The 27,940-nt window shown below is 39.6% G+C and overlaps 1 protein-coding gene and 1 long non-coding RNA gene across 9 annotated transcripts in view; one reads left to right on the top strand and one right to left on the bottom strand.

Annotated features, from left to right (window-relative positions):
* WDR20 (WD repeat domain 20) overlaps positions 1–27,940 on the bottom strand; it is a 62,014-nt gene that overhangs the window by 4,500 nt on the left and 29,574 nt on the right. For 2 of the 8 annotated variants that reach the window (XM_085549450.1, XM_015865441.3), the window contains 3 exons: positions 16,570–16,752; positions 11,059–12,336; positions 713–1,599 (listed from right to left, as the gene is read on the bottom strand). In XM_085549450.1, coding sequence (XP_085405576.1) covers positions 1,546–1,599; positions 11,059–12,336; positions 16,570–16,752 — 1,515 coding nt within the window. In that variant the 3' untranslated portion in view covers positions 713–1,545. Of the gene's footprint in view, positions 1–712; positions 1,600–6,443; positions 8,736–9,206; positions 9,274–11,058; positions 12,337–16,569; positions 16,753–27,940 lie in introns of those variants that run through there. The other 6 variants (XR_001555840.3, XR_014946793.1, XM_015865442.3 and 3 more) reach the window with 6 other exon arrangements.
* LOC146760794 (uncharacterized) lies at positions 122–8,243 on the top strand. Its single transcript, XR_014946799.1, has 2 exons — positions 122–581; positions 7,680–8,243. It is a non-coding gene; the product is annotated as an uncharacterized LOC146760794 (long non-coding RNA).

The following is a 27,940-nucleotide window of genomic DNA, read 5'->3' as shown; positions in this document are numbered from 1 at the left end:
TGTCAGCTACATCCACTCTCACGCTTGTGGCCTCAGCTCTGCTGACCCAATCTGCAGCACTGGCCAAGAGGCTGCGTGTTTCTGTACGGCACTAAGAGCTGCTGGGGACACGGGTTATTGCTGGGGCTTGATATAAGGCAGCAGCTCTCTGTCTTTTATTTCCAAAAAACAGTTTAAGTGTTTTGTTACTAGCTGACTTAAATTTGTGTTTAGATAAGCAGCATTAAACTATACGAATGTGTGGAGAGGTATTTCTGTAATAGTTATCCCCCTTTAAAACTGCTTAATTGTAAACAAGGTGCCTATAAGAGGGAGCAATGAGTTGTCTCAAAGCCGTGTCTTCTGTATGCTGACACCATTCTAGTTTGCCAGGTCAGAAGGTGGCTGTGTCTGCGCCCGCTGGATTATTCACTCCTCAACTCCCAGGACAAACAGGCAGCATTACGTGCTTACCAAACCCTCACCCCACAAAGCCGGCTGTGATGGGCTTCGAGATAAACCACGGAGAACGAGAACGGACCAAAGTTACTTCATTTTCCTAGTCAAAATCCAGCCATATTAAACATGAAGCAATGTTCCAGGTGAGGTTGTTTTTTTTTTAAAGGAATTTGTTCTACAAAGTTTATATTATATTTCTGTACCAAACATTTAATTCAACAAAGGATTGATTACATCAAAACTGATCAGATCTGAACAGAAAGTAAACAAAAAATGCATATTCAAGATAGTTTAATATGTATTTTCTGAATTAGAAATATCACTTTCTTAAATGACTGAGTTTCTAGTGTAATGATCCATTAATCCCCTCCCATCACTGAGTTACATTATTTATACATATAATACAGAGCTGATTGCAGTTGGAAACAACAATATTAAAATAAATGTTTAATAGATACAAAGGATCTTCTCTCCACAACATAGTTTTTCTGGTGTTTGGACACCGATTTTAAAGTAATTTTCTATTAGCATTAAACTATTTAAGTGCAAAACAATTCTGTTTTAAAAATCTATGATTGCAGCATCCATCTTCCTGAATAACATTTGAAGCCGGAAAGTAATGACTTTCATGTTCTATGAGTGCATTCCAGGCTGTCCTCTCGCCATCTCTGGTTAAAAAAATCAGTGCAAAATAAACAATGGTGAAGTACTAATTTAACCATTGAACTTACTTCAATTTAAGAAACATACTTTATTTTACACTATATATATTTTATTTATATATTTATATATATAGATTAAATTACACCGGACTTTAAAAGTATAAAGAAAACCAAAAATGTTACTATTTTTTATCAACTGCAGCACCAAAGGAAGCTTTTTCTTTTTAAACATGAAAACTTCCTTGGGTGAGCAGCGCTCAGGATTAGCTGTAAGAAGGACTCGTTACATTATTCCTTTTCCAATTACTATGTGATTCACATAAATCCATGTTAACACTCTGCCACATTATAATTTGTGATGCTCTTTGCCTGAAGAACAGCTCCTGGTTCCATTGCCATTACTTCTTGTCCTGTGTTCAGAGATTTGCTAGCAGTAGTGTGGTGGCTATACTACAGTTCCACTTGGAGAATTGGCCTGGTTTTGGGATGACAATAAACCCTGCAAACAAAGCAGTTTACATTAATCCAGCAAGAGAACCTGAGAGTACTTCTATCAAATTATTAGCCTGAAGCTAAAATTAGTACAATTTAGTTTTACCACCACTTGCTTACTGTAGGTATCAGCACCTGCTTCCCACACCAAAGAACCTAAGCCACTACTGTATCAGTACTACTGTATCAGTCAGCAGCACACAAAAGAGCTTTCAGTCAGTCAGGACAGTGTGCGTTTCAGACGCGTGGTGCACAGGATTCCAGCACTGATTCCAGCCTGCCTCGTGCTGCCTTGTGCTCTGAGGCGCTGTGAGCTGTGCAGCTTTAAAGATCATACACCAAAACAGTGAGCATTTAATTGGGGGTAGGAACAAATGAACCTATTTCAATAGCAGCAAGGCTGACAACTAACCTGATACAGGAGAACGTTCAGTCTCTTATATGCTATTGAATAACACAAGCTTTAAAAAGAAAAATAGGTTCTCTAACCAATAACTGAGTTTGGTCGTTGTAAGGAGAATGACACACTGAGCAAGAGGTCAGTACCATTTCCCATTACAACTTAAGCTTGTGTTCAGAACTTATTCAAACTGCACTGCCGTTCTAATACAATGAGACTGTATTTCAAGGCTAACTCTGCTCCTGTGTGGCAGCCCTCGCTCAGCAGGGGCCATCGTTCTGAATTAAGGCAGCCACAACACGGGCAAAAGGCCCCACTTTCGATGTAAGTATAGTAGCCCCTTTTTACTCATTCACATAATAGGAACCTCACACCAGTTCACAGTTGAATGTCGAATTGCAATTTCATTTTCTTGCACTGTCATTTAATTAAAACAACTGCCAGCAGACTCACTCAATGGCAACTAAGCTGGAAGCACACCAGTGACTATCACTGTGCCACCTGCACTATAATTCCTTTCAGTATCTACCAGCTTAGTTTCTTACCTCAAAAACAAAGTTCCTGTGACTCAGATCCATCAAACCAGACATGTTTGGGCAGCAGTTACACACAGTGCAGAACTAGGGCACATCTTCAGAATCTACAGGAGCTCTTTCTTGCTCGGGTCCCAGAACTGAGAAGTCACAACTGATGGAAGAAAACCCTGATGACAGACAGAGGTGGAAGGGGGACTGGATGGGCTGGGCTCAACACAGAGTCACTGCATTTTCAGCAAGAAGAACAAGTTTTGTTGTTATCAGTTATGGAGTAATGAGAGGGCACAGCTTTCTGGCAAACAAACTCCTGAAGCACTCCTGATGACTTTTACCAAGGACTGCAAAGCAAGGAAGACAAAACAGAACTCTATAGTCCATTTACCGAAGCCTTCTTCAGAAGTCAATTAAATCCAGCAACAACTAGAAGGTCTTTCTTGCAAGAAGATTACATCCACTACACAAAATTCATGTGCCCTGGAAAAAGACATCCACAAGGAATTACTTTCAATCTTTAATAAGAAAGACAAATGGAAAGCAAGAATCAAGGTCAGGGCTTCAGGTGTGAAAGTTCTACAGCATTCCAGGTAAGAATTCCAGGTGGGTCCTGAGTAGCAAGAAGGATTCTATGGAGCTTTGCCACAGTAAAGATGCTTTAGGAAGTCTTGCTTAGAAAAGACTGCTCCAAAAAATAAGTTTTGGTACAAGAACTACCGTGTCAGACTGATCTGTAACACAAAGGCTGTGGGACTGCAGTATTTCTGACAACACTCTGCATGTTACTACAATCTCCAAAGTTCCTGCATGGAAACAAAGGATGAAGGGATCAGAGCACAGCACTTTCTGTGGTGAAACCACCCTGCCTGGGCAGCTGGGCACTGAAGGATGGAACAAAACCTGCAGCACCTCATTAGAGCAACAGAAACTGCTGCCTAATAGATGCGACAGAGAAAGGGAACAAAGGAGATAGTGCGGCTGACCTGTGCTGAAGGGCACACACCACAGCTCAGCTTGGTTTAAGAGCAGGCCGCACTCAGCACGCAACAGAGACAAACCAAGAGATGGTTCCAAAAAGTTCTGACAATAAATGCAGCCTTTTATTAGCACTGTTATTTTGTCAGCACGTGATGCCAGCAGGGGGTGAGAAACAGAGCGGTTACAAAACTCAGATCAGGAACTGGATAAAACCACCTCCATCACAACCTCAAATAGAGCCCCAAGGAGGTGCTGCATCACTGCTGTAACACTGGGGCTCTCCGGCAGAGGGCTGGGTTGTTTTTCTGCCATCAGTTAGCAAGGCAGGAGCAGCACACACGCTGTTTCAGGGCACACTGCCACACCACATTGATCCATGCATTCTCTGACGTCCCAGCACACCTAACGCTTTGAGTATTTAGTAAAAACACTGAAGGCATATTGATAGGCTTGCGTGGGAATAAAAGGCTGTAACAAATGCAATCAAAATGATCCCCATCCTATTGCACAGCTCTCAGCCCTGCGGTCTCTTGGGAAGCAGAGACCAGCCCTTGCAATTCCTGAGATGGCAGGGAGTTGTTTGTCTTTTTCCTCAGATGATTATACAAAACACAGAGTTTCCCAATGGAAACAGTGCGAAAGATCAGGATGAGACACTGAATGGAAAAATACATCAGGAATAAAAGCCATCAGTAACTAGAGAGTTGATATTTTCTTTATATAAAATAGTAAAGAACCAACTGGAACCAAAGATGTCAATAACGTAGACAACAAATGGCACATTTGGACACACGGTCACATCACTGTAAAGCTGCTGCACAGCTCTGCTGGCACACACAGCACCGCCTGGATGGTAGCAGCAGTGACTGGGGAGCTGGCTGGACAGCAGAGCTCTGCACGCTTCTGTTTTGCTTTGAAATCAAAAAGCAGGGTGGAAAAAAAAGCAAAGCAAGCAGTCCAGTGCAAATACAACCAATATAGAAAACTTTCCGGACACACACAGGCTAAAAGGTCCCACAGTACACGTCACTAATGCAATGAGGCCAGCAACAAACAGCAATGGAATTAAGGAACGCCCATGAAAAATGCCATTGATCAGTTATGTTGTTACTGCTATTGCCACCATATGAAATAACTATTATTGGCAAAGCACTGCACACACAGTTTGTGTTCAAAACCCTGATATTCAAAGACTCACCTGAAACAAAAAGTCATCCTGACTGAGAGCCTCACTCGACAGAAGAGCCCACAGCCTAATTCTGCATTTAAGCAATAAAATGCTCAAAGGAAATGAGATTTTTCACATTGGTTTAAAATCCCGCAGTCAAATCAGCTGAACTGGATTAAGATTAGTGCAAACAAATGGCCAACAGTTTCTTATCCAGATGAGTCAGCGTTTATTAGCTTAAATCACTGAACTGCATATCTTTACTAAATCAGATACTCACTAAAATCAGTCTCAGATGGAGTCAAATTAATCACTGAACAATGTTCGGGGAGTTTCAAGGAAGTGACAAAGCTGAACAGTGACAAAACCTGCCACAGAGAAACGCTCCGTATGGGACTCAGGAGGAGCCAGACTGATGGCTTAGTTTTATTCTAGAGCTGCTGAAGAGAAGCGTCAATTCTTGAACCATTTGGCCTATCAGGTCTCCTAACAGCACATAGTCAGTCACCACATGCAGACTGCACCTGCAGCTTCACTTCTGTGTACCCAAAGGAGTATTTCCTCTAATAGAGATGCATCACCATCTTGCTTGCGATCAATGAAAAGCTGCTAGAAAACTAGCAGGCTAGCAAAAAATCTTGCCTGTGGAGCAATACGAGGTATAATTATTTCAAGACTAGTTTTTGATTGGCAAATGGAAGAGTTTTTGCTTATTTTCCTGTCAGAGATGAGTAAGATGCAACTAAGCGTGCACTGGGAAAAGCACAGAATGCTTTTTCCAGCAGAAACCTCATTTGACTCAGTCAATAAGAACCACAGCTTCATTTAGGCAGCAAGGGCTCACATGGCCAGAACACTTTTCTCTCCAGTCTCAGCAAACTATAAAAACCAATAAAGTTTTTAACTTTTTGGATTAGAAAATAATGCAATAGAAATAAACCGGGATTAAAACTGGAGGGGAAGCAGATGACTTAAGGGAGGCTCATCTTGGTTAGTTGTAAAACAAGCACCATATAAGCATGAGAAGAGATGAACCAAAAGGATTAAGCACCTACCTAACATCCAACTTTAAGAACAGAAAATAACGTGACCAAGCAAGTTATTTCCTTAAGAAGTTTGTGCAAAGGTATTAAATAAAGGCAAGAGTGCAACTTCATCTTTACCTAAAGCAGTTCAAGTTCAGATGAGCTTATTTCCAGATCAGTCAAAGCTTTCCTAGACTAGAGACACATGAATCATCCGAGCAAGCCATATCCTCGGGGCTGTAGATTCAGCATTCATTAGGTAAATGTCAAAGCCTAACAGTGGAATAAACAACATACCCTGCACCAGAGTCTGCAGAAGAAAGAGCTCGTGTAGAGTCCTAGAAGGAATAGCAAATGCTCTGGCCCAGCTCGTGCTTGGTGGCTAGGCTGAACCCACCTAGACACATCCTCATCTGTGTTTCATTGAATCTGAGCTTAAACAAAGTTGGTAAACGGCTTTATAAGTATTACTCTAATCCTAAAAAATATATACATATAAGATCACGTCTTCTGATACATATACTTATCAGCAAGATTTAAACATCAGAACGTACGCATTATCTTGAGCTGAAGGGAAACATTTACTCAGAGCTGGTTACAGGATGCGATCAACTTACTTTAAAACATGGCAAATTAACAGTTTGCATTGTGGCCGTTTGTTCAGCACAGCATGATAGCAAAGGACCACCTATAGGCTGCTAGGTTAATTAGAACTCAAATGTGGAAAAGGACTATTGAAAGTTATCTACATTTACAGTTCAATCACACATTTTTATTTAACATCAGTATACAGAGGACAACCCCAGCGAGTTATTTTGTAATGTCAAGTATTTAGTAAAGTTCTTCAGCTGTAACAGTGACAATAGAACAGCTAAAAATAAGCAGTATGAAACAAACATGATTTTCTTAAAATTATAAATATACCAACAATACTTCTTAAAGCTTAATTATTGCAACAGTTAAATTAACAATAGTTCATGTTAGAAAGGCTCTATGAAATTTATTCAAGTTGTCAAGAAATTAGATGGAAGTGTAAAAAGGAAATACATATGAATTTTACTTTCAGTTGTCACTAAAGGTAGTCAATACAATTTTGTACAGTATCACCTACATGGCAATCTTTAACAAACTCCAGTATACAGAATTCATAAAATGCAGAAAAAATATTGTTTAATTTTCTTTTTTACATGTAAATCGACAGTAAATTAACTGACACAGATTTTATTACTGTAACATAAGCAGGCCAGCATTTTAAATATTAATTTAGAAGCTTTATATTGTTAAAGGGGCAGACATATACAGTCATCGCAAGTACATAACCAAATTGTAAGAGGTGATAATTCGGAACATGGGTCTCCTAAAAAGTGTTTAGTAAAAGTCATGTTATTTCCTAATCCAGACATCCTCATCATAAAGCCTTTGCAGGGCTATGGTCTTTCCTGGCTTTAGCGGAGCCGCACCTCCTCACACGCACACACACACACACCTTGCTATAAATATCACACCAGTGTACTAGGTTTAAGTTCACCCTGATAATGCGGGTATGCTCTGTGCAACTTTGCTATTATGCACGTTACAGAAAGCTTCAAATTTCAGCACGGTAACCTGAAGTCATAGCTGTGTTTCAGTTTTACTAGAATCATCCCTGAAGTTTATACAGATACCGTATCACGTTGAAAGAAATCTATTTGATAGTACTTAGATACCAGCAATTGAACTTCAATTGTAACGATGAAATGCTCCTTTCCACTGAGGAAGAATTAGTACGTATAGCTGCTCATCTCACTCAAAATATAGTGCATGAATGTTTAAGTACTCTTACTAAAACAGAAGTCATACTAAGACATGATACTGTACTACAATTGTAGTTAACTGGAAAATTCAAGGATGTTATAATTTAAGTCTAAATTTTCCTGTACAATAAGTCAAATAAATACATTCCATGTGCATTTGTTTTACAAGATGGTAACGTGTTTGTCTTGCTAGGTTATACACTGCCATTTCACCTGCTTGTGGCTCTGCCCAATCCTACCTTGAGCTTTCTGACGGAGGAAGGAGCTCAGCAGCAGCTTTCATTGCAACAAACTGCGCCACCGTGCACAGTGGTGGGCAGAAATCACCCTTCAGTTCAGAGCAAGCTTGTTGTGCACATCTAGGCCGCACTTCACTCCTTGTTTATGGGTTTGTTTGTTTTTAGTGTTTTCCTGCTTTGTTTTTTTTTTCTCACTGCTGATGTTGCTTTGTTTTTAATTGCTTCTGCAGTTCCTGTAATTCAGTTTGAAGGAGCCATAAAGGTCAGACGTGAAGCCTGCCCTGGTTCCCTTCAGATTTTTTCCCCCTACGTCTTAAGATAAATACAACAGTTCTGTAACGCCATTTACATTTTCTGCCGGACTGGGAAATCAGTGGGGGAAAGGAGACAGTTAATTGTCACCACGTAGATAAGGAAATCCATACTCTTGTTAAGGCAACCTATTTTTCTTACTACCCTGAACCTTCTCTGAGAAACAGGCTAAGGAAAAATGAGAGTAAAACATTAATTTTAAGGAACCCTGAGTCTCGATCCACTTGTTTCTTAATAAATTTTTTTCTGTTTACTTGACCTCATTCTGATTGGGAGGGAGATATAAGCATGGCATATCCAGTGAGGAAGCTCAAGGTATGATTATGTTATACACGTGATGTAATAGTCTGGAAAGTTTGCTTACAAACTGCGAGGACACCCTGTGCGCAGTACAGCCTATCCTAAGGATCACAGCTGAAAAGAAGCTTCTGGACTTATTTTCTTCCACTAAGGGCAGCACCAGACCAACCACAGAACTCAGAGACCTTGTCGAGCACTGTCCGATTATCCCGCGTGTCTTTTGATGGCTACTAGAAATAAGGGAAAGGTAGCACTGGCTCAATGCAAATCGTATTAAACGCTGCAAGTCTGCTTCAGCGTTCCATCCAATTCTTTCTTTAGGCTGGCAGTGCCAGGAATTTACGGAAGGCCTTTTGAGGCAATGATGGAAGCAGCAGCAAGATTCAGAGGCTTTCACTCTAGAGTTGGCAGACAAAAAGAAAGTGATGGAGTTTTAAGATCACTTGGGGACCCATATTTCAAAAGGAAGACTAGAAATAGCAGCTTTAAACCCCCAAGTCATGGGATAGCCTAGGATAAAACAGGCGGTGAAACAGAAACGAATGGTATATAACCCAGTAAGAAAGACATTACCATGAGTGTTTTATACTTCGACAACTCTCATTAAATAAAATTAAGTGCTTTTCTATAAACAAAAAGAATGCTCATAACGTCCTTCTGGCACAAATAGTTTTCTATCAAACCCCTGTAAACATGCCACCAAAATTCAGTTTTCACCATCAGAGTGAGCTCACTAGAAATGCAAGTGATATCAGAAAAACAAGTTCATTTGAAAACTTCTAAGTAAATACTTCCTAAACAATATGGCATTTACATCAGTGTGCAATATTAATTTTGAAAGTGATAACTTCAGCATGAAAATTACTTACCTGTAATTAAAGTTTTCCATATTGGCCAATACATAAATCCTGATTTTTGGTACTGCATACTTTATCTCTGAAATATTTGAAATGTCATATTCCAAATCAAAGTTAATACACAAGAAAAGAGTGTGTTTAAATTATAACCAGTCTAACAAAACCCACTTCAGCCACTGAAACGTAACAGCGCAGCATCTGGTAGCACACAGAGGAATTTTAGAGCAACAAGAAAAATGGCTCACCATAGAAATCTGAGGCACTGCTGCACATAGTAACGCTGACTCTTAAGACTCACAAACTGCACTGAGTCACAGAAAGGATAACTTGTAGTGTTTTCATTTCATTTAGTGCTAGGACTGAGCAGCTCAGGTAGAGTTTGTTTTGCCTTTTCGTTTGTTTTCTAAACTAATGTTGGAGCTGTACTTCTTAGGCAAAAAGTATCATTAGGTATCACCTTCCAGCCTTCTCTGCAGAGAAGGGCTTGCAGTTCTTAGCATTACTTATAACCCTGACAAATGCACTGCAGCGTAGAGTGGGCACAGCTCTCTTTGTGCACATAAATAGTGACAGGTTTTAGAACACCTCAAAGAAACCTACAGCGTACCAAATGTTTTAAGAACAAATCTCGAGCTTTACTTAAAATTTTATAGCAACGAACGAGTGGTGTTTAATGTTAAATATTTACAGTACCTCCGCTTCAAGAGTGAGATTTATGAACAAAGTAGTTAAAACATTACAACCATCAGACGTTGTAATTCGTGCTGCCCAGTGTGGCACTATTCAGACACTGGCAGTATTTTCCCCTCAGGAGATGATCTACATGCCACAAAACTCCAGAAGCTGTCACAGAAGTAATGGCCCTTTGTGGTGGATCAGCTGTGGCAATGTTTTCCTAGCTGTACTCCTTTAAAATACTGCTGGCAAACAAAGCCATCGTAGCACAAGGTACTTTTCAATAAAATAACCACCACTTTTAGCTTCATTCCAAGTTTAGCTTGCTGAACACTGAACAGAAGCAAAATAAAACTTCAGCTGCATTTAAGTGCACTAACAGTGAAAGACAAAACTAATAGTATATTTTAATGAAGGTTCAACTGATGGAACGGCTGCCATCAAAAAGCACGAGCTTGCTGATGACCAAATTCGACTAACAGGAGTGACAGCAACATAAAAGTGAAGCTACGTAAAGCAAGCTTGCACGATTATCCCTAATTTGACAAAGAATACACAAGTCAAGACCGGCTAAAATTAGAGTTCCTTGACGGTACTGATTCACAATTTCAAAAGCATGAACTACAGTCAGTGATCAGCTCACAGATCTGCTCATAGAATGGTCAACACTTTAATAAGAAGTGGTTTTACATTAAAGGCAGGCCACCACAGAGAAGTATGGAGTATGGAATAAAACACTTTGGTTTTTGTTTTTCAGAGGCTCACATTTCTCGTTAGACTCGAAAGCAGCAGCTTTTATAAGCTACTGCTATTGGGAGTGCAGTTACTTTGCAGAAAACACTTGAAATATAATTCTTTTAGTGATTGACATGTTTTACTTCAACTTTTACATAAATAGCTTTCACCATATTGTGGTTACGCTTAAGTATAAGAACACTGATCAATAGTTTAGATGCACAGTATTTATTTCTTCTGCTGGAAGGCAACTATACTTAATAATTGTATCCAAGACACTTCAAATCATTCAGAAATATGGCATGCAGTATCCAAAAGTATGGCTCTGAGGATTTTTTTTTTCTTTTTACATTAAGCATAAAGAAATTTTATATTCAACATTCATTTATATCTCAAGAAAACTACCTATTCAGAGTTCTAGTTCTTTGATGCAGCATTAAGGATTAAAACTTACCACTTTACCAGGCCTTGCCCATGTGCAAATAAATCCCTCCTGACAAGCAGTGACTATACAGTCTTCAAGAAAAATTAACACAGTCAGTCTTTCATGTGCTATCTTTTTACAGATTAGAGGCTCTAACAAGGGAACATCTTCCATTCTGGGACAGAGAGGTGTTCCCAAAGTTTTAGCTGGGTCCGTTTTGGTTTTAGTAACTAGGTTCAGTTTGTCACTGCTCTTGCTAGATATATGTCCCATGCTATGATTTCTCTTGTGATCTTTTTCATGGTGTCTTTCCTTCCGATCATGTAGTGATAAGGTTGCAAATTTACTAACACCAGATGCAATGGCACCATCCATGACACTGCTTTTACTGCCAGCGTTTGAGACTGCAGAGTGTGGAAGGCTGTTTGACCGTGGAAGAGGAGGGGGTACAGAGTTTCCAGGTGTTGTGATACTGTTTCCGTTACTTCCTGGGTTAGCTCCACCACCTCCAGCGGGTGGACTTGTGGCATTCATGACATTTGTATGTGTCCTTGCTCTTGAGAGAGGTTGGTGGGGGAAGAGGATATCTTCTGTAAGATCCCACAAACAGAGCTGCGTGTCCTGGCCTACCGAACCAAATCTATACGTAACACTTACTGGACGACTGTCTGTAGAGTTCCTTTTGGATAGCCTAGATTGCGTGCTATTCGCTCGATCTCTGCCAAAATGAAGGTCTTGGAAATCCTCATCACTTCCGCTAAATTCCATTGGGTCGCTCTCTTCTACACTAGTGGTATACGGATCAAACGCAACAACACTGACCCACGATTTATGTCCGTGACCTCTTGCTATTACTCGACAGTCCACAAAAGACCAAACTGTTACCAAGTCATCCTCTCCACCCGTCACTATGTATTTCCCATCGGGACTCCAACACACACACAGCAGTCCTCCAAAGTAGCTTTTCATTGTACCATGCAATTCCACGGAATCAAAGTTAATCACGCGAAGAAAACCATCCTGGCTCACACACGCCAAGAACTTTCCGTCTGGGGAAAAGGCAAATTCATTCAGGGCACCCTCACCTACTGTCCATTTAAGCAGAGGGTTTCTTGTGGATTTGCTCTTGCAAGTATGAACTGCAAAACTTTCTCCTTGTTTAAGTAGCTGGTAGTGCGGGGCTGTGGTACCACAAGTGTGCTCCACGTTATATAAGTACATATTGCCACTGGAATGAGCTACTAGGAAAAGGCTTTCCGAACCTGGTACCCATTTTACACAGGTTACTCTGGACTTGTCTATTAGTCTCTGTGAAAAACAAAGAAGATACACATCAGAAAGTCTGAAAAGTAAAGTTTCAATTATTAACTGCACATCTGAACTTTTTGGGGAGAAAGAAGAAACTATAAGTCAACTTTCTGGAAATGAGCAACGTTACTGCATCCACAAACACTTAGCAGAACCTTATCAGGCAATTAACAGGAAATGACTTTTAGAGAAAGTGCTACCAAAGGTTATTGTTGTCCAGTCATATTGCAAAGAACATACTCTGATGAAGCCTCTCTTGCTATGAACCTCACAGCAGAGTCCTTAAGTTCACTTCTCACTGTGTAGGCTAAAGGGTATGAAAAACAACAAAACACAACAACACAGAATGAGCTAAAGGGAAAAAAGGCTGTTACTCATCTATTCTACAGAGCAAACACATTCTACATCAGCAGTATGCATTCTACATCAGTTTAGGCTCAGGTTTTTATCTGAAATCACACATATAAAAATTAATCCCCTGCTTACAGATTTACAGAGCAAATGCTACACAGTGTCCCCTGCTTGGAGAGTTAACAGTTAGATGCATGTAATTCAGCAAATTCAGAAAGCACGCATCCTCCCCACCTTGGAAACCCCATCCTTCAATTACTTTCTACTCACTAGCCAAGAATCTATCTATCTGTACTCCCAATCACCACCTGGTTACAAAGTTTCATTTAAAGAAACACATTTTAATAAAGTCCATCGTCACAAAACAATGAACGCATCAAACAAACATCCCCACCTCGTGTCTTTAATGGTTCTTACTCTAAGAATAAGTAACTATGAATAAGTGCTCTAAGAACAGGTAAAGTCAAACTCAGGGAGTCAAGTGCAATTCTGGTGGACTTCTATCAACAATCAGCTGTGGCATCACTCAACTGAAACTTGGAAACAAAATTCTTTACATGCAAATTCAAGGTCTGTATTTGGGACAGGCTGATTATAGGCTGAGAACTGAGCTATACAAAAGACAAGAATGCAAATACAAAGCCTGAGGAAATATCAGAACAAATTACAAAATCCACCCTTCACCCCCCAAAAAAAGCAAAGAAAAAAATCCCTTGCTACAGTGTTTATCACAAGATAAAGACTAATGGATAATACACTGAGTTTTATCAACTCAAACCTGAACATCTTTACCTCGAAGATGCCCTGAGCAAAACAGGATTGTAAAACATATTGAAATTAGATTGGTCTGAAGAGACGAGATATACAGCAAGTGACCACAACTCATGCTTTTCTTAACCAGCAGAGCTTTAAAATTCAGTACAAAAGATTCAAATTTTGAAGTTACAACTTCATCGTGTTTTGAAAGTCTTTTGACTGGGATCACACATCTGGAGTGAAGCAATAAGACCTGAAGTTGGTACAATACAATAAAGGACAGAATGAAGTACCAAACAACTTGGTAGAGTGGCTGGGATAAACTGCTTGTATTCAGTTGGATGAAGTAATAGTAAATAAAGGAGCTTTAACAACCAGCCAGGATGATAAACACTTCCTGACTGCTGTTTTCAACAAACTTGAACAAAATTTAAGGCATAGGCCAGAAGGCAGGGAAAAAAAAAATGGAGGCAATGCAGGCATTTGCATTAAGGTTTGGCAAAGAATTCTAGCAACATAAGCAGTAGAATAGTTTATAAAGAAAAGGTGCAGCATAAGGCTTCGGTTTAAATAAAAAGACAATAAAAAAATATATGATAAAGGAAACCTATTTCAGCTGGCTAGCTTGAGGATAGCCAGCTACTGCCTGGAAACATCTGCATCTGTAAGGCACACTTGGTTGGTTTGGGGAATAAAAAAAAGAACACATCACTAATTAGATGCTGACACAACCAGAAGGAATAACATTACTGACACAGGGCATTGCAGGCAGGCTGCCATAAGCTACATAGTATTAAGCACCTGAGCTTTTCATGTTCTTCTACATCTATAGAGTTGAAAGAAAAAAAGTTACAACTGCAATAGCCTTAATTTACTCCAGCTTCCACACAACCTTATGTGTCTTAAGCAATTTCACATATCGTTTATCATTACCAGCTATCCTGATTGCTTTATCACAGCTGATAATCAAAACAGAGCCTTGGGTTACCTGTATCACCAAGTTACTAACAGGATGAGTGGTGAATTCTATTATCTCTACTATTCTAGCACCAGTGCTACATCTGTCACAAGATGTAAACACTCATTTAGGCCACCTTCTGGCTAGGATGGTATGTTTATCTATCTGTCTGAATTCTAAATATACTCAAAAACCAACAGGCACCTTCATTGTGAAGTAAATGTACCAACCCAACATAAACACTCGCTAATGTTTCTCTGAAATGGTTTTTAGATACGAGCTAGAATTTCTAAACATAGCCATAGCAAATTACAGCACTGTAACTGACAGATTAAAAATAGGCTTTTTGGAGCTGGTTGTAATCACAGATGAAAAAAAAATCAATGTAGGAAAAAAGAACATGTCTTCTAACTTCACCCTACACGTGAATAAATTCTGGTAGCACCAAGCAAATCTCTGCTAGCACTGTGGGAAAAGAGGCACCATTCAGTTTCCACCAAACAGGCAGAAGACGCATTTCCATCACAGTGAAATGCTGCTGGTGATAACATAAGAGGCTGCTTTTTGTAACATCAGATTGCTGCAGTGTTTCTATCACTTTTGGAATATCAAATGAACCATTCAGCCTGCAACGCATCTTTACTCTGTAGAAGTTAGACAGTAAACATCAAAGCAGGTAAACACGCATTTGATGTTTACATAAGGTGTTTTAGCAAAAGTTTTTCCTTAAGGCAACTACAGGTCACCTACAAGAGTGGCAGATGCTCTGTGAAAAGATATTTTAGCTATTCATAGTTTTCCACCACCATTTTTAATACTTATGCTACTATCATAGAAGATTACATCAGAGCTGTGTTGACACAAGCAATTTGCTCACACCCACATTAGCACTCCCAGTGGTGAAGCTGTTCCAGTGCTCAGTTTGGTTTTCTGTGATTGCTTTCTTCTTCTTGTTTTTAAAAGGACAGCGTTAGAAGGAATACATACAGTGGTTTCTACCAAAAAGAATGTTCCATGCAAAATTAAGAGGCTCTTCAGCACTGTTTCCCATTCTACCCAAGCTAAAAGAACAGGTGTAAAAGGCTTGGAAGAAAGAACACTGCTCTTCTGATCTAGTTGTAGCTACTTTTAGAAAGCTGAGGAGGAATTAGACATTTCTAATTATAAAACAACCCCATAGAGAACAATACTTCAGTTTTCTTTGCACAAAGAGAAAACAACTCCCTGAGTTTGGAAAGATACGCTTTCTCAGTCTGAAAGCTGAGCAAGGCTTAACTTAATCTGCAAAGCTCTTATCCAGATTTGAAGTCTCAGGAACAGAAAAAAAGAACTCCAACAACAAACCACCTGCAAAGCTCCTTGTGATTACCTCATGCATTACCTGCAGTTGGATTAGAACTTAAAGGCAGCAATAAATAATCTCTTGCTTATCCTCTGCAGAAAATGCTGTCCATGTTTTATCAGTTACAGATCTCTTATCCTGCAAACATACACTTACCTTTCTAAGAATACCAATATTACCAGGCAATGAGAGTCAGTGGTCTTGTAAACTGACCTAAGCCCACTGCCCATCTTAATACTCCCTCTATTTTTACTTTCTTCTTATGGCACAGACAGAGATTCTTTCAGGAAAGTCTAGACCTTGTGAGCATCCTGCTTCCCCTACACAGTATTCAGTTTAACATACTGGTCTTCCCTGGGGAAGCCTGTAGGAATCCTTGATACAGACAGCTTCCGGACCATACAACACTGTATTTCTACCTTAATTAAGATTCAATATTTTGACTTCAGCATATTAAAAAAGGACTTAAGTGTTTTCTTCTCCATTTGGAACTAAATGCCTCTAGAAACAACAGTCTGGAAAAGAACATGCAGCAACATTTACATGTGAAGATATTTTTCTATCAGGCTGTCATTAGCTCCACTTACAGTATTACCCAAACTAGGGAAGACTTGACTTTTTCTTTTCCCTTAAAACCAGGACAACCCCAAAAGGTTCCTTCACAAATAATACTTCTGTGTAAGTATCTAAACCAGCAAAGCATCTGGAAAACGAAAGGCAGTGACTGAATGATGAGCTGTACAGGCAAAGAAGTCACCTATACAACTTTGAGGACCTTTGATATCAGAAATACATTGCATGCAACAATGTTAAGATTTCTACTTACTTCCTCGTTAAATAATTTGCTAGTTTCTTTTTTAATAGGGTCTATAAGCTGGACCTGGCCTGCTGAGAAGCCCACTAGAAGAGAGACACTTTCTGCTGTGGCTGTTAAGTGATTGAAGTCATGGCATGTAGGTTGTGTTCCTTTGTATATCCTTTTGTCTATTGGTTTACTCAAGTCCGCAGCCTGCAAAAAGAGCAAACAGAATTAAAACAGTTTATCACAATGTATACACATGCAAGTTCCATCTACTAACGAGTTTATACTAAGCAACAATTTATGCAGTCATAAAACCGTACTTTAAAATGCAGCTCTGTATTTACTGAATACATTACTGACATCAAAGTATTTCTTTAAAAGGTTTATCTTCAGATAAAATGTAACACTTTCATGTTTTTCAAGTTTACTAAACACTACACCTACTCAGCCTTTGGAACTATATCATATGACAAACTAATGATAACCCATGTGTTCAGTAACACAAAGGCTCCAGTGAGTCCCCAGGATCAACCTACTCCCAGAATGCTTTTCTTTGCACAAGCAGCATCCCATCACTGAGAAAAGGTACCTTCTGTTTTTCTAGTAGCCGCTTTCTCATTATCAATTACAACTTCTGGTAGTCAATTAAAAATGGTATATGCTAATCCTTATACTCTACGTGCATCCTCCTACAATAGGCAACAATAATATTGGTATTAGTATTAAAAAAAAAAGATTGACTGGATCTGAAGAGAGAGATTTCTAGGAACCATGACTTGGAACGCTGACGCTGTGATTATTACACACTTCCTAACTCGTTAAGCTACAAAACAACTGTGCTTCTGAAACTGACTTCTAAAACGTGAAAGTACTTTGCAGCATCTGCAATCAGATCATTTATGTGTCAACACATCCATTTTATTTACTCAACAATCCAGACAGATATTAGACAAAGAAAGCACCAGCGAAAGAGAAGAACTCAAACAGCTGAAGATCTGGCACTGAAGTGTCTGAAGAATCACAAGGAAAAGTAATTTAAAATGCTCCCGGTTGTGTAACGCCATGCTTATCCCTGTATCACTTCTGAACAGGAGCCCTGATCTTTCATCATCTGGAGATGATAACACACACATTTACTATGCAACCCTTTTGAGAAAAAAAACCCTCTATTTACTAGGTTCAGAGCCTGTAGTTATGAAGTTGCAGATACTCAATAATATTACAGACTTCTGATTTCAGACTTGGTTCCTAATTCCAGTATATACTTTTACAGGATTTTTTACCATTTTCAGGGGAAATCAGGCCAGCAATAGAGGAAATAAACTTGTTTGAGGAAGAAGAGAAGCTTCACTGAGAAGAAAACTGCTCCACTGTATTATACTTTGGAGAACAACATTCAAGGAGTAACAAATCCATTGCACGCACAGTTACACACACAGAAAACAGACCTGTCTGTTAGTAGGTAAAGACCAGACTAGCTACACTATGAGTCACATCAGCTGAGCCATTTCCAAGGCCAATTTAACCATGGGACACATGTGAATATATACTAGAGCACTGAAGTTACCCTTAACGTTTTGCAGCATATTATAAACCAATTCAATCAGGTGTATGGCCTTCTGGTTGAAAACTTCAAATAGAGACAATATATTCCACCTTCTAAAGTCAGCAGATTATGAAGTTACTCTCCAGAGCCCAGAGATCCATTATAAGCTAAAAAGAATACTAGCAATACCTCTTCAAGGAGAACATTAAAATAGAATGCTGGCCCTACTGGGATCCCAGGATAAGGCACAGCCCTATCGAGGCGCATCCTCAGACACAAATCTTTACATTGAAACTGGAAAGCAAATCCTAGAGGCCATGCAGTTGGTTTCCCGTATTGAGCAAGATTCTCTCGTCCTAAATCAACACAAAACGGTATCAAGAGATAACCTGCAAAATGTTTTCATCACGCCAGGAGCAAGCAAGGTACTGCGCCTCCCTCCTCTCTGCTATGAGACTCCAGGTATGGCCCCCAGCCAAAGTCTCATCACAACACAATGCCTAAGGAAGAATATCCCTTTCAAAATAAATAGAACTCAGCCTGAATCACGCCGAGGGATTGGAATGGCCAACTCTCCCATCAGTGGAGAAACAATTATTTCCAGGGTCTTCTACTTCTGAATCCCTACTATTCTTTAAGTGGCACAGAATCAAGACATTGCCGATTACAGGTTGAAACTCTTGTCTGGTCTGAGTTTTGTACTGCCTGTAATTTTTCTTGACCAAAAATCTGTGGCTAAAGTCCTCTGAAACTGTCTAACAAGAGATGAAATTCTGATAAACGAAATCTAAACACAATTCATTGTGCTCGTCCGACCTGCTCTCTGGGAGCCAGATGGCAGTGACAATCTGTCTGAACTTAAATGGAGGGTAAGTAAATTAATTCAATTAGCAGAAGATAGGCTTCCAATGACAGGGATGCCTTACCTTTTGTTTGTTTACATGCTGCTAGTGTTTTCAGTTATATTTATGACATAGCTGTCTCCTGGAGATCAATCAAAACTACAAGCACCAAAATGCTTTTCTGGTCTTGTTCTGTCTTCACTGAAAGACAGGATAGAATCAATGATCTTGAGAACCAAAAGCCATTTTGTCTCTATTTCTGCACATTTGAAAACTGCCATTGGATTTTTGATAAGAACAAGAAAAGCACTTACACACAAAATTCAATAGGGCCTATGACTCAGCATTTCATTAGCATTCCATTAAGTCCATTTGCTATAGTTCTACTTTGGAGGACTTGATTCTCAGAAAAAGAGAATCCTGGTCCACAGCTGTGCTGGTATCTGACATGACTTACTCAGAAAGGTGACGTGAACCGCCCTTCTTTCAGAAGAACGGTGATGTACTTTGAAAGAGAACTACAAGATCTTGGGTTGTTACAAATATGGCAGCTACAAGTACATGAGGAACCCTTTGGCTATGCCTGAATTGGTAGCTAATGATTTTTGTGCTTTCTGTCCTAATTGCTGAGAACTTTTCTTCTGAAAAAATACTTAGGCTTGACTAAAGTTTGACTGGAGCATTTAATGCAAGGTTAAGGATTAATACTGTTCTCCTTTGGAACAAAAGTATCTATAAAAGCCATCAAAGTATATATTCATTAATCAAGTCTCATTAATAGCAATTGGGCCAATTGACACCTGCACTATAAGTCTGCCCTTTACAACACTTGTATTTCAAGTATCTACTGGGTAAAGGAAAAAGGAATAATGGGTATTGGGCAAAGAAGAACAAGAATCTCACTCAACACGTGTCTGAAATCAGTGATGCAGCTAACAAGATTGCTGTACCTGGGACACCAATGGTTTCCAAGTTCTGTCCTTGTACAGATCAAAGTAGTCTTTATAAAATCTTACCGTTACATGCAGGAAAAGAAAACCTGACAGCATTGCCATTTGGCTCTTTGTGGTGTATTCTAGAAATAAAACATGAATCATGTAATTGTCTTGGGGACATCCCAGCCCCATTTAGTTAACTCATGCATCATACTGGGTCAGGGAGAGGGAAGGGAAATTACATATATTTACACACACACACACCATCACACAGAAGTTCTTTATATAAAAAGTTTGCACATGCCTCTACAATTTGCCCCATCACCTTGAACTGAGCCATTCAGAAGAAAGGTGGTAGAGCAGAACTCTTAATACTAGGAGCAGAATGAAAAAAAACTCAGTTACTTCAATCTGAAGCAAATATTAAGTTTCCACATTCGGACATTCGAAATGTCTGATTAGGATGGTGTACAGTTGTACAATCAATAGGTAAACAGAGGTTTAAACAGCTGTTTTGTTAAGAAAGATTATCATAATAATCTATAATAAATGGAAATGCTCACTGATGTTGAAGGCTTGCGGTTAACTCCACAAAGGAGCGATCTCCAGAGAAAGAGATCCTTCCTTAGTGGCAGCCAGCCCTTAAATGGGATGTAGGAGAGGTGCAGCCAGGCTCCACCCCTTCCAGCAGCACAACTGAATTACCTTCACCTGTGCTCCCTCAGCTGACTCATTCCTTGCCTCAGGTGGTCAATCAGAGGTTCAGGCTGTGCTCAGCAGTTTCCCATACAGATGGGTATCAACAGTGATAAAGAACTCAGAGGTCAAATCCAGATTAATCTGTCCACAATTCATTCTTTTGATGTACTACTGATGTAAGACTTTTGTTTTCACACTAGTTTCACAAACAGTGAATGGCGTTATTTTAGTCAGCATTTAATCATGCCCCTTGACAGATGCCAAGTTCTTCCTGCATCTTTTTTAACTTCCATCTGCAGTTTTCGGCACATTTTACATGACATATATAATAGCTATTACGTGTCTTGTAAAGCTAAAACACATCCCCAAGAACAGGCATGGAGGGACTTATTAATTTCTCTCAGGTAATTTCATTAGTCATTAAAATGTTTCCTTCAGATACTTGATATTTAATATCAAATTTGCCAGTACACTATCTTACAAGTTAGGTGAGTTTGAGACAGAATAGCAGGTTTTAAGGCTGGAAGTAAGAACAAACATGTAATAAAAATTTCATTTCCAAAAATCCTCTTAAGAGAATTTCCCTGGTTCAGAGAACTAACTATCTCAAATGACAGATTACAGGTTGGTAATCCCTCTATGTACTTCAGTAGAAAAGAAGTGGATCTCTGGAATATTTTTGTGAAGCCCCCAACACACGATGCTTCAGTCTGCTCTGATCTCCCCACTGACTCTGCTGTGGCCTTAGAGGTCCCTTCCAACCTAGAAGCCCCTGCAACCCTATACTCAGGACCAGCCAAAGCAACAGCAATAGGGCCAGTCTGATTTACTCAATAGGTCTGGTTTATATCTTAAAGGTACTTTAAGCTGGAAAAAACTACAGGAGCAGGTCAGTTGCCTATCCCTATAAAGATCACTGCTGTAGAGCAGAAGTGCTGCTTAATTTATATGACATACACAGCATAAAGCCCAGGCATTCACTGCATACATAAAGCCCTAGTAAAACACTGTTTGGAGAAGATGACAGTATGTAGCCAATCAGTAATAAACAGGTTTCTACAAACACAGCCAGCAGCTAATGACCTTAGAATTACGGGCAGAAAGTGTGTAAGTCTGGCAATCTCACATCAGTCCTAGGACTAATTCAGATCCTAGGAAAGCTTCTGGGAACTGTGTAAAAACTCAAATATTTCAACTCTCAAATACTTCAGTTCTCCTTAAGACTCTCTGGAAAGTCAGCAGTCACCGTTTGTAAAGTCACCCTGTGTATACAGTTACAGTTGTAAAAACAGTTTCTTAAGTAACTAAGGACAGTTGAGCTGCTTTTCCTACACCTGACTTGCTTAGTTATAACAGTTGCATAATGGGTATTTGGCCTGTAACTAAAGACCAGTTCTGTCTCCTAAGCCATGCAAAACCACTGATGCTAATGAAAAGTTAGCCTTAATTTTGCAACATTACATTCAGTGCATCAGCTCTGATGCTCAAGTTCTGTTGGAGCACACACAAAACATTATTTCATTTTTACTTTTAATATTTGTCTGAACTTTTAACTCTGCAAACAGCAACAGCTTCACACTCGAAGCAGCACAACCAGTGCTGAACTGTTTGCTGCCAATTAAGAAAAGGGCAAGTACCAGCTAACACCAAAAACAAGCACACAGCCAATTTCTCTTGTTCTTCTCTAATCAGAAGGAAGAGCTTATGAGAAAGTGATGATGATTATTACACAGGACAATGGGAAGCTGGAAAATCAAAAACTAAGAAACTAAGACAAAAAACAATTAACGAGGGAGGAAAATCATTTGTTACTTTTAATGCACTGCATTGCTTTAAGGTATTTCTCCACAGGCTCCTTTACTCCAAGGAGACTTCAGAACGTGTAGCTGCCAATCTGTGCTAGTTTTACTTTCTGAAATTCTTAGATTCAGGTCTGCAGCGACAAGGGAACATTTTCTGATGTCTTCTATCTAATATATGGAAGTATTGAATGATCTCACTCAAAGTACAAAATAATTTGCTCCAAGCTGAAGCAGTTCAAAATTTACTCCTGCTCAACAGAACATTGACTCTCCTTAATATCACTGTTCCTCATAAATGGGTTCCCGTATCTTTGCAGAAGGTTTGTGCGAGTTACAAAGCACTTCATTAATGCTGAACAGGAACACTTCAGGTACATGACGGAGTTTCTAGGATACTGCTTCAGAACAGCTCTGTAAGGAAAACAGGGACACCAAGTAATTTTACTTAACCTATTTTTTTTTTCCCCTAAATAAAGTGTTCCATACAACTTATCCATAATGAAGCCTTGAACATCAATTTTGTACAAAGCTGCCTGAAAATGTGGGAAGCTACTTGATGCTCTTCTTTATTGTAGATTTAACTTCCACTTGGGGGCCATACAAGACAGCCATGAATTTCAAAACAAAGCATCACTTAACAGGATTTCAGTGGTTATTCACACAGCAGACAACTCTGACCACGTAAATTGCAATGAAAGCTTTAGTCCAGACAGCTGGACATAAATCTATTCAGTTTTCTGAAGCATCCAATAAAATTATCATTTTCTGCTTCCAGAAGAATTATTCTAAGCACTTGAACAGAACAAAGAGCACGCAATGGTTTGAAATAAATATATAAGACAAACAGAACCTATGACAAGATTAAGAATATGGATGTGAACACCATAAAGAAGAGACAAAGAATTACCTGATTTGCAGCTGCCACAGCACTGTTAGCTCCATCTCGTTAAGATTGTGAACAAGAATATTTATCTACATATCGACCACACAGTATAGACCAGCACATCCTATAGGGAGCATTTAAGGTGCAAGTACTGGCTTATCAATACTACTAAGCTTAAAAGAGTTCAAAACCCAAACCAAACAAACTAGATCAGCAGGCTCTCCCATCCTCAAAATACTGTTTTTTATTTGCAAATCACTTCCCTCTTCACAGGTACATATAGAATCAAGTCACCCTTTGTTTCCCTGTATGACTGGGCAAAGGGCATTAAAGTAGGACAGGAACATTAACTCATTTGCACCAGGGAAGTTGAGTGAAATTGAAGAATTCTGACACTTCTCCTTACCCATCCCCCCAAAACCAAAAACTGTATCTAACAGGCAAGTTGCTGCAACTCTTGCTTTATGAATTTAAGGCATTTTCAATTCAACCTGTTAGACACCAGGTCAGATTGGCACCCAAGCCAATACTGCTCCTTCCCAGCAGAAAAGCAGAAGCACAACTTGTGACAGGGTGCTCCCAGAGCCACATCAGAGCCCACAGCTCTCACGAGCTGAGCGTGACCCAGCACAGCTCCCCAGAGCGCTCCCTGCTCCGTCCCAATGGAGTCTGAGAGCAGCGCAGGGCTCCTCTGAAAGGAAAATAACAGCCAGGAAGTAGGCTGGAAGCACTCCAAGTAACTTGAGCAATCTTCAGCTGCTCTATAATCAAATCACTCAAGCTCTGGGGAAACGACATGACATTGTAACCTTGCTTTTTGAAAGGTGTTTGTTTCTATACGTTTTTAGAAGTTAATTCTTACTATTCCTGCAGTAAAAAATGTCATTTTCCTCCCCAGAAGTGCCTCATTCCTTGAAGTCACACTTTCCACAGTACCATTTTACTACGCAATACAGAAAGTAGAAGAGAGCTTTAACTTTTTCTTGAGCTACTAATCGATCATTCGTAAACCAGCCAATAAAAGCAGTATTCCACAGGCCTTCAGTTCCTTCTGCAGCGTTACCCTTATGGGGAGCACCAGCTAATGACCCAATGCCATTCAGACAAAACTGACTTTGACTTCAGTGTTACAGGCTTGGTCGCATTAAATCTGTAAACAGGTTACTTAAACAACTCAGAATATAGTTACCGTATCACACACTCCCAACAGGCGTGAACTGATTTAGATGTTCTATTTTGGTTTAAGCAATTAGTTGCCTTTTTGTACTATTTTTTTTCTTAAGGGGAGAAGTGAAAAGCAGGCACGATATTGGTGCTGTCTCTTCCCTGTGGCTGTTCTACAGCATTTTGGCTCAAATGTAGTTCAGCCAGCTGGATAAAACCCTGTGAAGCAGAAACCCAGTTCAGAATCACGCACGTTCTGCATGCAGTGCAGACACCTTCCCCCTCTTCTCCCCCTACTCAGCTCTTTTTAAAGAGAGATGTAAAAAGATCTCACTGTGCAGTTTTAAGTTCAAAACAATGATCTCTCGGGGCTATAATTAAACCATGGGTTAAGGGTTCACATTTTTATACCGGTCTCTACTGTAATGGTTTAAAAATTAAGACGTAGATTTAATAAGTCATAGAACATGGACACTTCATTATCATGGGCTGCAGAGCTGGACCACAATCCAGACTTTTTGTTCCAATACTGTTTCTTCAGCACTGGGCAGAAAGATGACCCAGAAGAGACAAGGAATGAATGCAGCTTGTTTCTTATCTTCCATCCTAGATTTCTTCTGTGTAGTCATTTGAATTGCAAACATGGATGTTTAACAACACTTGAAGGGATTTGTTTGCATTAACTACTGCACAGACCTGTGAATGTTGCCAGGTATTGTTTTAATACCTACTTTTTGCTTGTTATTTGCTTAGGTGACTGAACCAACACCTTCCAGCCGAGAGAAGCTCGTAGAATTAAGTGTCATTTCAGATTTCACTGAGTGGTTTCCTGTTCCCAAGGAGGGACAGAGCTATCTAACATTTCTTACATACACAGCACTTCTATTGCTTATTAAAATAAGCAGTCCCATCCTTTTCTGTAGTCTCACAGATGTTTTAAGATAACTAAATTTTCACCACGTCTCTGAATCTTTGTACTAATCCTTTTTTAAGCTATCCGTGAGCACTTTGAGATCAATCTACCAATCCATACAACGGAATATGATTTGCTTCATCCTTATTTCTAAAGTTTTCCTTCATTCCATTTCTTACAATAAGGAAAAATCAGTACTCAAGTATTGATCGGTTTTAAGGCTGAATCATTTACAGCACCCTCCCTTCCTTTTTTGTGCAGTGGTACCATATTGATTTGAGTTTCTTCCTCCGCTGTTTGCCACCCAGCGCACAGTGCTTGTGCTCACTCACCTGACATAATTACATCCCTCATTGCCTCTTACCTTGACAGTTATGCAAATCAGACCAACTGCAATTTCTTCTGCTTTTCAACATCATTACTTTTCTCCGAAGTTCCAGATCTGCCATAGAACTTTAAATTCCTGTATGCTAAGCTTACTAGAGCAAAATTATTTAAAGCTTAATTTAATGTGCCCAATAAATGGCAACAGCTCAACTCATTTTCCTCTGAACTATAGCTTAGTATAATCTTCCAGACGTTTTCCCATTCTGTTGTGTTGGTTATGAGGCAATGACTTCCCCTTTCAGAAAGGCCTGCAAAAAGAACCAACCGACCTGTAGTCCAGTGTAACTGTCCCATCTGTAACACATCTGCAGATCAGTCTCTCTATTCTTAAGCTCACCAGAACTCCTGAACACCACTTCAGCCACAGGCTGACTTCCCTCTGTAACACAGCTTTCCCTCTGGGGGATTAGATTTTGGAAAAGATCTACGTAAATACACACACTGATTTGCATTCAGAAAGAAAACTAACTGCATGACTTGCATGCAGCCATACCTGTGGAAAAAGCCATGCACGAAAATACCACATGCTGCCATAATCTACTGACATTGCTGCAACACAAAATACCGTGCTTGCAGCCAGACAGCTGATTGAACAGGGAATCAACAAATTGAGAACCACCCCAATTAAAACACCGACTCACAGGACTCAGTTGCACTTAGTCAGCCTTAGGACAAACAACTGTGACAAAGCAAATTAAATACTGCAAGAGCATTAACATATATACACATATATGCGATCCAACAGCAAGCCTCATCACATCAGTTAAATAGGACAAGGCACACTGAAGATACGTAAAGCTTGATTGCTGCACTCCAGTAATTTATCCAGCTCCAAGAGGCCATTCTATTCACTCAATGCCCTTACAGTTAGAGGGCAAGCGAACAAAGAATGCCACTCTTCCCTGCTTGAGAATATTGCCTGCATTGTGTAAAACTCCGGACTGGGATTTAAGGTTTGCTTGGTAAAAAAAAATAAAATAAATTACTACCCTTTGGAAACAGCATCTGAAATTACGGACAACTGCATTTTTCTTCTCCATGACTATTTTGGTTCAGAAGTTTTCTTCTGCGTATCTTAGTTTCCAAACTTTGGCATGAGTTTCCTACTGTGTTTGCCATGGTTACCAAGCAGGCTGAGTGTCTACTTGAAATTCTGTTTAACTGTTTAGTGTTGCATATTAATCAGGACACACTAACACATCCGAATGTACCTCAACCAGCAGAGCGAGCAGCTCTCATACCGAAGCAGTGGCCTTAAGTGTTACAAACCTCAAAGGATTTTGTTGCTGTTTAAATGGGAGAGAAATAGGGAAACTGTTGCCAAAGATGTGCAAACAAACAGAATACATTCACATGTAAGGGATGAGGTACATTCAATAATTACAGTGGTACAGAAGAACAAAGAAAAACCTGTATTTGACAGTACCTTCTCTACCGTTAATCAAGACTGTACATTCACAGCAGAAAGGAAAATGTATTCCAAGAGTATATTTAAGACAGTTTCCATACACCAAAGTTTGTTTTGGGGGGAAACTGGTCCTGCAGCTCTGATGCAAGAGGAGCTGGGTAACCGGCTCACTAACTTGAAGCTCAGTAGGTAAGCAACAGGGCCAAGGCAAGCAACAGTTACCAGCCCTTCCAAGAAAGATCCTTTTTTAAACATCCACTGCAATTACAGGATCATGAATATGAAAACACCTGCCTGGGTGCCCATATGAAATCTTTCCTGATTCCTGGAAAATGTATCAAATGTATTAGTTTACTGAAATTTCAGACAGAAGTAAATAACATTAGGAAATCCTGAAATAAAAGCAGTTTACTGCTTAGTAGATTAATTAGACTACCCAGAAAAAAAACAACCAAAAAACGTGTATGTAGTTCATCACCTCTCTTATAACAAATGAGTGTATCCAGCACTACGTGATTTTACTATTCAGGAAACTCTCACGCTTACAGATAAAGTGAAATAATTCTGACCTTCAATGCCTGCTGAACAGACTTACAATACAAAGAACCAACTAAGAAGTTCTAAGTCTAAGAAACAAGCACCCCTGAAATAGCTTAAAGAACTACTGAGATTCCACAAAACATTGTGTGTTCTTTCTACAGTATCTGCAAACTCAGCTGTACTCCCACTCTTTCATTGGGCTTTACTGTCCCCAGCTCCTCTGCATCCTGCATTTCATTTCCTCTCCTGGATCTAAAAGCCAGCAAGGCAGTCTCT

The sequence above is a fragment of the Coturnix japonica genome, chromosome 5 (assembly GCF_054131305.1).
Source record: "Coturnix japonica strain WE chromosome 5, WE-NBRP24, whole genome shotgun sequence".
Taxonomy (NCBI): Eukaryota; Metazoa; Chordata; class Aves; order Galliformes; family Phasianidae; genus Coturnix; species Coturnix japonica.
Note: the sequence above shows the minus strand (reverse complement) of the source record. Positions and strands in the feature narration are given on the sequence as shown.